The 13,820-nt window shown below is 38.2% G+C and overlaps 1 protein-coding gene across 1 annotated transcript in view; it reads right to left on the reverse strand.

Moving 5' to 3' along the window:
- Nucleotides 1-1,344: 1,344 nt before the first annotated feature.
- The window catches only part of efcab7 (EF-hand calcium binding domain 7), a 45,374-nt gene continuing 32,898 nt past the window's right edge, over nt 1,345-13,820 (reverse strand). Inside the window, exons 11-14 of the mRNA XM_062978228.1 lie at nt 9,477-9,625; nt 7,587-7,796; nt 6,219-6,326; nt 1,345-4,856 (exon numbers count right to left, since the gene is read on the reverse strand). Of these exons, the coding sequence (XP_062834298.1) occupies nt 4,782-4,856; nt 6,219-6,326; nt 7,587-7,796; nt 9,477-9,625 (542 nt within the window). The 3' untranslated portion in view covers nt 1,345-4,781. The remainder of the gene's footprint in view (nt 4,857-6,218; nt 6,327-7,586; nt 7,797-9,476; nt 9,626-13,820) is intronic.

Genomic DNA, 13,820 nt, shown 5'->3' on the forward strand with positions numbered 1-13,820 from the left:
CACATGACACATGCTATAATTTTAGAACTAGAAATATCTAGATCAGTGGTTCTCAACCTGTGGGTCTCCAGATGTTTTGGCCTTCAACTCCCAGAAATCCTAATAAGCTGGTAAACTGGCTGGGATTGCTGGGAGTTGTAGCCAAAACACCCGGAGACTCATAGGTTGAAAACCACTGATCTAGGTAAATCTGTGGAAGTGGCTACTGATCAAAATGCCTGTGTAATATTCCTAATAGCAGAAGACTACAATGCAATCCTTTTATTCTCAGAGAATATGTTCCTGAACTTACCATGGAAACAGGAAACCCTGTTGAAATGAATAACTTTGCTGGATACCAAAGACTTTCCTAGGTCCTTCATGGCCACTTTGTGTTAACATCTGGCAAAAGCATGCCATCGAATTGCCAATATTTAGAACACTTCTAGAGAAAATATTTTGTTGGGTGCAAGTAAGTGAAACAGGAGTTGTGATGTACATCTGTGGTGCTTATTTTCAATTTGTACATCTTAATGAACTTGCAATAAATTTTGAGTCAAATCCAACTAGCAGCCATTGAAATCATTTTCGGTTTCATAGTTAAGGCTTTTTAAAAAAAGAACTCGGCGGAGAATTTGGGAGTCCATCATTTAAGGGAAATGACTCCTAATTGCCTATTGCCTACAAGGGATGACAGGCCATCTTAGAAGATGAGGACTTTGAAAAAGGCAATTGAGACCCAAAGGCAATTGAGACAAGCCTGTGTATTTCTGTGTATGCTCCTAGCTATGAACTCTGAAGGTTGACTTTCAGCTCTCAAGTGTGAAATATCTGGCCTGTGCAGAGTGAGTGATTGGCCTAACTGAGAGAAGTAGGCAAGTGTTCAAGGAAATAAAAATCCCCACACTCGTTCCTATATAAAAGTCAGAGAAAGTTGCAGAATCTAGTTATGTAGGTCTCTTGAAATCATGGGAGTTCCAGTTTTACAAGTCTTTAGTGTTCTCTGCCAAAAGTGCAGGTGCCTGAGCAAACTACAATGCCCAACATTCTAAGGCATTGAGCCATGACAGTTACAGTGATGTCATACTGCATTATTCTGCAGTGTAGATGCACCTTAGTATTTGAAAGGGTGGCTATGAATACAGTAAAATTCTCAAATGTAAAAAAACATAAACACTGAAGTCACAATAATCCATGCCATCATTTTTCCAGTTTCCATCTGTGGTTCTGAAAGCTAGAAAGAGACAAAAGCTGACAGAAAGTGACATTTTGTGATTTGTTTTGAGTATAGTGTCTGGTTAATAATGAAGCCAAAGTGTGTAGAAACTGGATACTTGCATTTGCAGAAGCGTGATCAGATAGAGGTAACCAAAATATTGCATATTTATAAGCACAAATATGGTTTAGAAAAGATATAAACAAAAGCAAACTATAACTGTAATACAAAATAACATTGTAAATTATTTTAAACCAGGGCAGAGTAAAATTCAGATAAAACAGTATTATGAAAATGCCATGGGAATAACAGTATCTTCTCCACTGCTTAAAAAGAGAGTAGTGATACACCCAGGTATAACATTCTGGTACTCCTGCTGTCCCTAATTCTAAGTGTCACATCTGCCCTTACTAAATCATGAACATCTGGCAGAAAGATACAAAGCAAATATCTTAGATAAGCTCATACGGGAGAAGACTACTTTGCAGGTACTCTTGCTGAAGGGAGTTTAGGCTGCGTGAAAGGGTAAAAAACTGTTAAATTAGTTTAATATTAACTGTGTTTGTATGGAGACAGAGATACATATACACATATACCAAAACCATACATCAGTAAGAACTTTTTCAGCTAGACTTACACAGACTCTGCACTGTAAGCATGGTTTTAATTTTAGAACTGACATTTGCTTGCCTGGCATCCTGTTACAGTAGAAGAAGTCAAAGTACAAGACTGGCTGCAAGATAAATATAGCTTTTAAGACTTCTTGCACTATCTTAGACAAGGTCATATAAATCTGATATCTCATTTAAATTATAAGCAGCAGTACCATTCTTTAAACTGATATATTTAAATGAATTAGTAAAATGCCCAATGTACAAAGTACCCTCATAGCAGCAGATTAAAGGTGGATTAGCTTTTCATTTGCATTTTATTTTGCAGCAATAATATTTTGCATTGCAAATTGAAACATTCAAACCACATGCTCATGTTACAGTTTTTAAATGCCAAAGATTTCCCTAAAGAATTCTGGCAATTACAACTTGAGATTTCTTCCACATCGATGTATTTTAAGCATTCTTTGGGAGATAAAAGGTTAGCTCTGTACAAATGTTATCATTCTGCTTTACTTGAATGACACCTAAGAGGTCTTGAAAAGAGAAAAGCTGAAAAAAAATACTCAGAAGTTGTGAGACCCTGACCACTCTGAAGTATTACTGAAGAGTATTATTAAATAGACATAGCTCACTCCCTGCTTGTCAGGTTCAGCAGAACAGGCAGAGTTGAAAACTGAAGGGTCACAGGTAAGTTGCAATGTTCTTTTCTCTCAACTAAGATAGCTTTAGTGCTTTAACTTTAAAGAAAGAAAGAAAGAAAATGTAATGTCTGTCAATGCATTATAGGGAGAAGAGCAACCAAGTGTGGCATTTCCCCCATTAGAGTGGGAACAAAGAAAATTGCATCCCATATTGTATAAGGCATGATGATCTTTTACATAAGTGGAAATTGTGACCCAGAGCCTGCTAGTTGTTTATTTGGGATGGGTTTGGGGCAGGGCAGGGGTTAGACAGGCTGTATGTGATTTTTTGCCTTTAAGAAGGGACCTGCATTACTCAAATCAGCTCAGGACCTTGGTCTTCCCTAGCTCGTTCAAAACAGTCTTACAAAGAAGCTATACAGAACATAGTAGGAAAGTCTGGCATGCACATTTCTTAGAGGTAATAGCACAATGGTGACTATTGGGGAATACAGGTTCCCCATTTAACCTGTAAGTGATGCTGGGGTAGCTCTAGAGCAATTGAATCAATGCTGCTAAATTTCATGGGAATGACAGACCTGCCTTGGAAGAAAGTTTCAAGGAACATGGGGAAAACAGAGAAGCAATGTAATGCTGTGGAGAAGAAATGAAGAGAAAAGAAATAACTGCAGAGATAGAGGTAGAGGGACCCATAGTTGTCTGCTGTGATGCCTATGCAATGTTTGTCTTCTTACCACAAAACATAACTTACACCTGCAGCAAGGGCAAACTGGTAGCTCTCTCGGAAGAGAAAGTCAATGATGAGTTCCTTCGGATATATGCTGAGTCCCTTCAGTGGAAAAGACAACATGAGAACTTCCTGGATAGAGAACATGGCAGTGTTTGGAGTCCCCATGGTTTGTTGTATTGGGAGACATCAGCATCCACGCAGAGCCATCTCCCTCAGGAGAAGCTCAGGACTTCATGTTTGCCATACATTTCTGGTGCAACCCACGCTGTAGGACACACTCTGGATCCAATTATCTGTGCTGGTCATGTTGATCTGAGTATGGCAGAACATTCTATTGTTTTGGATTGATCACTACCTGCTGGGACTCTGAGCATCTTCCAGGTTGGGAGGCTGATTAAGGACTGATGCTCTTGGGAGTTCATTGTTGCCTTGACAAGTGATCATGTTGAAGCCTTAGGTAATCTCTAAAATAGAGAAAGTGCCACACCAGTGGACACAATTGCTTATAAACATGCCCTCTCACATATAATTTACTGGGGAGTTGTGATGAAACAAGTGTATTATGGCAGCAGAAAGTTCAATCAAACATGGGCTAGAGCTCATTGAAACGTCCATGCCATGGTAATGATGGCAATGAAGAAATTACAATTTTCTGTCACCACTGCATCTGTGCAGTGTCATTTCCACTCTGGCCCACAAGAAGCAAATAACTGCCATTTGATAGCCCACTGTGAAGAATCTGGAGATACTTTATAGACAGAATCGCTTCAGTGTTGACATTAAGATAGGTTCAGTGGATGTAATCTTGGCACCTGTTTATCCTGCATTATTGGATATGTTTACCACCTTTGCCCTACACACTAACTTGATTCCACAGTTTTTGTTCTTACAGTAGTGTGTTGGCAGACAAGGTGTGCCAAATGCTTCAGCATTTACACATTTTTAAAAATGTTTCTTTTTGCTTGATAATTTTATGTTTTAATCAATTTCATAGGTTTTAACAGCCCCACCATTTAGCCCTGATGCTCGCTATGTATTTTATGAATGTTATGTTACTGTTATTGTTTTAATTATATATGCTGTTGTATTGTTTTATCTGTTGATCGGGCTTGGCCCCCACGTGAACCGCATTGAATCCCCTCGGGGAGATGGAAGCAGATTATAAAAAAAGATGATGATGATGATGATGATTATTATTATTATTAAAATGTTGTCTATTTGCCAAAGTGTGGGCTGCTTTCAGTTGGTATATGACAATGATGGAATGAATTCTCCATTTTCACTATACAAATGTTTCTGCAAACAAAATTAATAATGCTCTGTTTTTAAGTCTTTAGCTGATTCTGTTTGAATGTCCAGGGTAAAAAGCTTTAAACCTACTGGTATACAAAGCTGTCCATAAAAAAGCAAGAAACAAGCAGTTATTCTGTGATGTCAAAAACTGGAAGGTAATGAGAATCATGACAATTAATGAGGAGATCTGAAATAAGGAAGAGTGTTTCTCTTTCAAAAATGATAACTTAAACCATCCTCACATTGGAGAGAAAAAGCTGAAGCTTTCTTCATGAATCAGGAGAATGCCACTTTGTAACCACAATAACTTAAGTCAGGACAGAATAAATACAACTGTATATCCATTCTTCTTTATCATTCAGTGGCATTATGTGCTGACAGACCTGCATATAAAACATAGAAAAGAGAAAATAGCAATTTCTGTATTCCATAATTTTTTTTGAAATGTGACTCAATTATATATTATATTGATTATAAAATGAATTATACAGTATTAATTATATATTAATTATAACATTATTTTATTTTTTTATGTTTTTCAGATATTATCCCAGGCTAGATATAACACTTTTAAACAAGATAAACCATAAAACTGTACAGCTATACAATAACTTGATATAGTTAATGCAGTAAAAGAAAAAAAAATAGTGTCAGTGTAAAAAAAGAGTAGGAAAAAGTCCCCCTGCAATGGCATGTTGCTACTACCGGTCCTCTCACATGTACTTGTGAGTATGTTCAAAGACTTGCTGATAACACACCTCACAACATTTCACAGTTGAAAAAAAGGACTGAAAAACACCAAAGTTTTAATATATACTGCAGATTTCCAGCAGGCTCGGGAAGAAGGAGAGAAAGAAAGCAGGACCATCTTCTTACATATACTATATTGGCCTATGCAGCAATGTTCTATCATCTACTGGTTTAAAAGTGCATTGATTTCTTCCTTTAGCTAAAAATATACTAGAAAAACATAACAATTCAATATATACCTCAGTATTTGGTGTTGCAGGAGAGCTCTAGAGATACCATGGATTGTCAAAATGATCAATACATGGGGTCTAAATCTAAAATGGTGAAACTGATGCTATCGTATTTTGCCCATATCATGAGATGACATGACCCATTAGAAAAGATATTAATGATTGTCAAAGTGGAAGGCAGCAAGAAAAGAAGATTGTTTTATATGTGGATGGTCTTGAATCTGATCAAGGAGCTTATAGCCCTGAGTTCGCAGGATTCAAACAGGATGATAACATGGTGCCTTGGAGATTTTTCATTCATACAATAAACGTAAATTGAAGCTGATTTGATGGTAATAACAACAATCTTCCATATGTAGGATGGCAGGCTGTGCGCTGCATGCACATTACTATCATATGCATATCTTTAAATGTCTGTGCTCTACAGACAATATTAATTCATTGCTTCCGAGTTAAAATGAGAGGTGGGTAATAAAAATATTTGTTGTTGATGTTGTTATTAAATTCTAGAGACACTGAAAAACCTAAACTCTGAAGAAATGACACATTTTAAAACTTGCACTAACAAAATTTCAAAAATGATCCTTTAAAGGTCAAGAATATCTGCCTCTCTCATCCCTCTATTTGTCTGTCCCATGGTGAATAGAAACTGTTACAAGCTCATATTTAATGATTAGCTTTTAAAAACATTAACTTATTGTTGGTTTATTTAGGATATACTGGAAAATATAAGCATCTTAAACAATTTAATTTTAAATAAATTACCATCATTGACTTGGGTACCACTTCAACAGCAAAAGTATTGAGTCCTCTATTATTTATGCAATTCTTACTTTGCTCACTGTTGAGGTGGATGAGTGCTTTGTTTTCAGACTGTCAAGAGAAAAGTAATATTAGTATCAAGATATTTAGAAACAACTATCAGCACCATTCATACATTTTAATCACAACACACGAAAAAGTGAGATCAATAAGGAATATCTATCTCTTGGAAAGATTGTAAATCAACTTATGGTCATAGCATCACGCAGGAGAACCTAGAGATTCCTAGAGAAGTGTTCTCCCAGATTATATATATTCCACTGCTGTGGGGATCCAACAATTCTAACCCTTACAAAAATCAAGGCCATACTGAAGAAAATAGTCAAAAAAAGAAACTAATAGTTTTCATTAGGATGATTCATGGGATCCTTTCTTATGCTCAAAGAGCCATCATTTATTTCCTGCCAACTCGACTTGAATTTGCATGTAATTTAGGCACACTCCTTATCTGACCAGACTGAACACATAAACATAACTATTAATTACGACTAAATTTATGGAGAGTAAGTTGATTCATCTTTTTTTTAAAAAATAAATAAAGACCAACCCAGGTTTATGGATCAGATTTCAACATAGAAATATTATGCTCAGCAAAAGGAACTCATGGTCATGTTGGAGATTTTGTGGTTGGGGTTCTATAGCTGAACTATCATGTACTGAGTTTCAGGTTCAGAAGGAAACAAAAGAATTTAATACACATAGGGAGAAGACCATAAGGAAGGCTGAATGAAGGAAGATAGATGCTTTTGAACTGTGGTCTTGGAAGAAAATTTTGAGATTGCCTTGGACCGTGAGAAGATCAAACCAGACCATACTCCAGGAAATAATGCCCGGCTGCCACTGGAGGGAAGAATATTAGAGGCAAAGATGAAGTATTTTGGCCACATAATGAGAAGACAGGAAAGCTTGGAGAAGACAATGATGCTGGGAAAAATGGAAGAAAAGAGGAAGAGGGGTCGCCCAAAGGCAAGATGGATGGATCTTGCCTTGACTGGCTTGACCTTGAAGGAGCTAGGGGTGGCAATGGCCAACAGGGAGCTCTGGCGTGGACTGGTCCATGAGGTCACAAAGAGTCAGAACTGACTGAACGAATAAACAACAACAACAACAAGGGAGAAGAACTTTAGGAATGGCTATACTAGTTTTGTATATTAAATTCTAGAGTGGGTTTTTTTGCCTCTGCCTAGTTAGTATGATCTGCTAGCTTCAATTAGCAGTTTGAACCACTAGCATTTGTGTCCCCAAACTGTGAATTCTCAGCCTGACACACACATGTAAATAAAAATATAAAATAACAAATATGTGTTATACCTTGTTTTCAATAACAGCTGTGATACGTGTATCACTTTTGTATGTATGGATAATTATATTTTCATTGTGATCGATTGGCTTGGCATCTCCTTTATTAACAACACTCACACAGATGGCATTCTTAAGCTGTTCTCCACCTGTTTCCAGACAAACTGGCTTAATTTGGGGTTTACATTTTTCTGCATAGATGTGAATAGAAAAAGGACATGCCTATAGAGAGAGAAGAGGAAAAATAATTCCATACACTGTATTCACTATCACATTATGATTAGTAATGACCTACTGCCTTGCAATATCCTTTCTACTACTGCAAAAATGCTTTACAGGTAGTCCCCGAGTTATAAACATCCAACTTACCTACAACTCCTAGTTACACAAAAGGGGGGGTGAGACAACAGGAAGTGAGAGAAATCTACCCCCAGGAAAGGAAATTCACTCCTGAGTTATCATGGGGAAAAGGTTTCCACTGAAGCTTTTTCAACAATCCTTGTTTCCACAACAAGCCAAATTTTTCAAAATCTTATCACAGGGACAGAAAATGAGATGCAATCTTCAGAACAGGGTACAGACAACAATACAAATGTTACAGGAGTGTTAACCCTTCCCTATTCTATCCAAAGCATGCATACACACACGCACATGTACACACACATATTTGGCTGGAACTTCACTTAAAAAGTGTACCTGTTTTGACTTACATACAAATTCAACATAAGAACAAACTTAAAGAGACTACCTTGTTTGTAAGCCAGGGACAAGTTATTCTATATATACCCCTTTGTTACTAGGAAAAAAGGAGGCCCTTGTGACGGCAGGACTGCTGACCAAAAGGTCAGTGGTTCGAATCCGGGAAGTGGGGTGAGCTCCCATCTGTCAGCTCCAACTTCCCATGCGGGGACATGAGAGAAGCCTCCCACAGGATGGTAAAACATCTGGGCAACCCCTGGGCAACGTACTTGCAGATGGCCAATTCTCTCATACCAGAAGCAACTTGCAGTTTCTCAAGCTGCTCCTGACATGAAAAAAAAAACCTAGGAAAAGAACTGTTTACTAGTAACTAATTATTTTAAATGAATTCTTTCCAAAGTAGTCATTAAGATCTGGCAAATCTTTCCAGAGGTGATTTATTGAAAACAATGTGGGTTTTGGACCGGGGGGGGGGGGGGAGATGTTGGGAAAAAGCAACATACCGTTTTTGTGTATTCAGGTCTTTATATTTTGCCTCAGATGAACAGCTGGTTATTTTTCGGAAAGGGAATGACTATGGCAGAAACAGCCATCAAAACACTAGCTGTAAATACAGTTATTCTCTACAATCATACAATTGAATTTATGGATATTATCCTGTTAGGTCTCTCTCCCTCCCCCATTGCTTTCCCTTTGCGCAACTGATGTCATTTCATGTTTTTATAATGTGGACAAATGCTAGTCTCATATATATATAACAGAAGAGCATGCCTCTCTATATGCACTTGAGGTGGTGTGCTTTTGTTTTGGAGCAAATTAATTTATCACAGGTTGGTATGTGAGATATATATATATATATATATATATATATATATATATATATATATATATATATATCTCACACACACACACACACACACACACACACACACACATATATATATATATATATCTCACATATATATATATATATATATATATATATATATATATATATCACATACCAACCTGTGATAAATTAATTTGCTCCAAAACAAAAGCACACCACCTCAAGTGCATATAGAGAGGCATGCTCTTCTGTTATATTTTAACTACATACTGGTTTGCTGAATAAAAAAATCTATTTAAACAATAGAGAAACAATACTGAATTGAAAAGTCAATGGAAAATTTGGAAACTCTTTTACACAGTTATTTCTCATACCTCCACCAACTCCATTGCTCTATTATATCCCATTGACAGCAAAGTTTTCCAGGGGATACTAAGTTCTCCATCTTGTTCACTAGCTTCCATGAGATTCAGCTCCATAAATCCTTCTTTTGTGAGTTCATTGTTCTTCATTTCAAAATTCTCTATTTAATTGAACAAACAAATACAAAGTGGGTAATTTGTGGCAACATAAGTAAAAGTTTCCTTTACTGTACCAAAAAAATGTTAAGAGTTTAGACATTACTCCTTAAGAACATAAGAAGAGGTATGTTTTCCAGGACCAAATGCCTAGCTTGTGCTCCAGCTTGTTTTCTTAGTGATCAGTCAGTTGCCTATGAAAGACATGAGTAAAACTGCACTCTCCATCTCAGGCTCTCCAGCACCTGATATACAGATGGATAGTCTTCTGGTATTGGGAACAAAACAGACAATGAAGACAGTGAAATAGTTCAAGATTTTTCACACCTTGGCTCAGTAATTAGAATGGAGACTGTTGTCAAGAGATCAGAGGAAGACTACGACCTGAAAAAGCAACTACGAAGGAACTAGACAAAACCTTTAGTATCTCATTGAATAGAGTTAGTATTGTTCAAGTCATAGTATTTCCAATTTCTATATATTATTGTACAAAGCTGGACAGCGAATAAAGCTGATATAAATAACATCAAGAGTGGCCCCATCGACTCAGGTACTGAAATCCGTCTTGAAGCCAACTCGAGGTCCTAGAATCATAAAACTGGAAGAACCCACATGGGCAACTTTGTGCCATGGAGGAAAAGCACAAGCAAACCACCCCCAATATATGGTCATCCAGCCTCTGTTTAAAAATATTCAAAGGAGACAGGGTTGTTGTATGTCTTTCGGGCTGTGTGGCCATGTTCCAGAAGTATTCTCTCCTGACGTTTCGCTCACATCTATGGCAGGCATCCTCAGAGGTTGTGAGGTATGGATATCCATACCTCACAACCTCTGAGGATGCCTGCCATAGATGTGGGCGAAACGTCAGGAGAGAATACTTCTGGAACATGGCCACACAGCCCGAAAGACATACAACAACCCTGTGATCCCGGCCATGAAAGCCTTCGACAACACATTCAAAGGAGACTTCACCACATTCCGAGGCCGTGAGTTCCACCGCTCAGGAAGTTTTTCCTAATGTTTGGGTGGAATTTTCTTTCCTGTAAATTTGAACCCATTGTGCTGAGTCCTAGCCTCCAGGGCTGCAGAAAACAAGCCTTCTCCCTTTTCCTTATGACATCCTTTCAAATATTTAAACAACGTTCTCATGTCTCCTCTCAACCTTCTCAACCTTCTCTTCTGCAGGCTAAACATATCCAGATCGAGGTGTTCAGAGAACGTTACCCCCCCCCCACACACACACACACAAATGCAAGTTCCAAAGCTAATCCAGCCAGAAACAGTGTGATAAAAAAAACCTCACCGGAAATTCTGATTCAAATCATATAATCCGTTAAATCCTTCCTGTGTATAAACAAGGCACAGAAAGAAGTGAAATGTCAAATAAGGAGTGCTAATGTAAATAGTAATGAGAAAGCAGTTGGAGGAAAAAAGCAGCTTCATAGTCCTTCTGGAAGGGAAACACCTGCCCTCTGGCAAGGAAAGCACAGCAAGCCCATGGGATTGCTAGATTTTACAGCCTTGTTTTGCTGGGCTGTAAAGGAAACACTGGCAGTCTGTCCCTTTGAGGAGGCAAGAAAAATAATAATCCTGGATTTCATTGATTCGCAGTCAGTATGGACTCTCTTTCATCTTCCAGCTGGTTCTTGGGATGCCTGAATAGCTACCCTGCAGCAAACCAGATTTCTTAAATCCACATCCTGATCCAGATTAAATTGCTGTATGGAAGCTTCAAATACTTCAAATAGTAGTTGTCATGGATTATACTATCTCTCAACACTGGAAGTAGCCAGATATTCATTTCTAGATTTGAAAAGATGTTTTATGGTTTGGGGGGCACAATATATGGATTGCTGAGAGACTATGCCCATTTTAAAGAAGAATATCCCACTGGAGGCTTCCAAGAGTGACACTTCTCCTTTTTAAATAGATGGGGTGGTGGGAGGCAATGGGTTTTAAAAATGGGGTTGCAGTTTCAAGTGGTTGCATGAAGTTCATTCCTGTTCAAGAGTCTTAAGAAATCACAGAATAAGAAGCAGATGCTGGATGGGATTACCACCCCCCCCCCCCCGAAAACACAGGTCCACAGTTTGTGGGTCCTCCTGGCCTCAGCACTGAACCTTGAGACTCAGGTGTTGGCAGTGGCCAGGAGGGCCTTTGCACAATTAAAATTGTGCAAAGGCCAACTACGCCTGTTCCTTGAGAAGCCAGATCTGGCCATGGAGGTACATGCTTTAGTTCCATTATGTCTGGATTATTGTAACGTGTCTCTGAAGAGTGCTAGGAAACTTCAGCTGGTCCAAAGAGCTGCAGCGAGGTTGCTCACTTGGGCTGTCTACAGGGAGCGGATAACCACCTTGTTGCAGCAGCTCCACTGGCTGCCAGTCTGGTTCCGGGCACAATTCAAAGTGCTGGTTATGACTTTTATAGCCCTAGACGGTTCAGGTTCAGGCTATTTGGCTGACCGCATTCCCTTGTATGAACCTGCCTGAGCCCTGAGATCTTCAGGAGAGAACCTTCTCTCGGTCCCACCTCCATCTCAAGCTCCGTTGGTGGAAACAAGAGAGCAGGCCTTCCTTCTTGGTGACTGCCCTCAGCTCTAGAACTTCCTGCCCAGAAAAGCAGAATGTCCCCCTCCCTGCTATCCTTCTAACAGTAGACTAAAATCTTTCCATTCAGACAGGCTTTTAAAGATGAAGGTTTTTAAGATCAAGTCAGGGGATGCTGTGGTTTTTAACTTTAATGGTTTTTAACTGGGATTTTTTTGAATTCTTTTTATATTTAACCAATGCAATGGCACAGTGGGTTAAACTGCTGAGCTGCAGAACTTTCTGACTGAAAGTTCAGTGATTTGAATCTGCGGAGTGGGGTGAGCTCCTGTTGTTAGCCCTAGCTTCTGCCAACATGCAAATGTGTGTAGATCAATAGCTCTGGCAGAAAGGTAACAGCGCTCCATGCAGTCATCCTGGCCACATGACCAAGGAGGTATCTACAGACACTGCTGGCTCTTCGGCTTAGAAGAGCACCCCCTCCCCCAGAGTCGGACTCAACTAGACTTATTGTCAAGGGGAAACCTTTACCTTTTTATATTTAATCCTGTGTTAATGTTTTCATGTTGGTATTTTTTAAATGGTATGCTAATGCTTTTATGTTAAGCTGCTTTGAGTCTCCTTCAGGAGAGATAAAGTGTGATATAAAAATATATAACAAAAACTGAATTCTAAGGCACCATACATCTGGTTAAAATGCTGTAGGCAACATTTTAACCTAGTATTAATCTGTTATAGAATAATTAATTTTTTCTAGTTTCTCTGTAAGAACTAATCTCCTCTTTTTAATCAAATCACTGGAAAAGAAGACATTGAAAAGGAAAGGAACACTGCACCGAAAACTTCTCAGGCAATGATCCTTGGCTTGAAAAAGGAGGTATTAAAAACAAAAAAATTAGCTATGTAATTCTAGAGATTATAACATTGTTTTATTATTGAGAAAAGTTATATATCCTTTTATGCCGAGAAAGCTGCTCAGTTCTACATCTTAGAATAGTATAATTTATGAAAAGAAATATATTTCAAATAATACTCCGATGTTCCCATTATAGCTAATGTACTATACTGGTTTCCGTAAGCAATTGAAACATTCTTGTTTTAAAGAATATTAAAGATTGTTTTCTCATCTCCATAACAATATTAAATTTGTGCTCTATGTTGTTTAAGAAGAGATTACCAGTTTATAAATCTTAAGGTTCAGGGGCTAATACAAACTACTTGAACTTTGTTCTGAAGATTTATGATGTCCATTTGAACCCTCCAGCTGATTAATTGCCTTGTAATCCATTCACAGCTTTCTCAGTTGCTTCCTTCTGACAAGCATACAAATGTATGGTGACTGTTGTGTTTGTTCCAGAACATGTGAAACAAAGGAGGAAAGGGTCTATTTTTGCTCTTGTACGAGTCGTTAAGCCAAGTTGGAAATAAGGACTTGGGCATTTCCAGGGGGAGTTTGACTTTTGCCTCTTTAAACAACAGACTTTGGTGCCATAGCGCAAACTGCTTTTGGAACTCCTTTCAATTTCATTGTTCCTCAGGCACAGACTTAGTCATGCTATTCTTTGGATACATGGCAACATATTAAAATGTGCCTGAGAAATCCTAAAGGTTTTTCAGAGCAATATGGGACAAAATCTATCAAATAGTGAAT

This window comes from Anolis carolinensis, chromosome 4 (assembly GCF_035594765.1).
Source record: "Anolis carolinensis isolate JA03-04 chromosome 4, rAnoCar3.1.pri, whole genome shotgun sequence".
Taxonomy (NCBI): Eukaryota; Metazoa; Chordata; class Lepidosauria; order Squamata; family Dactyloidae; genus Anolis; species Anolis carolinensis.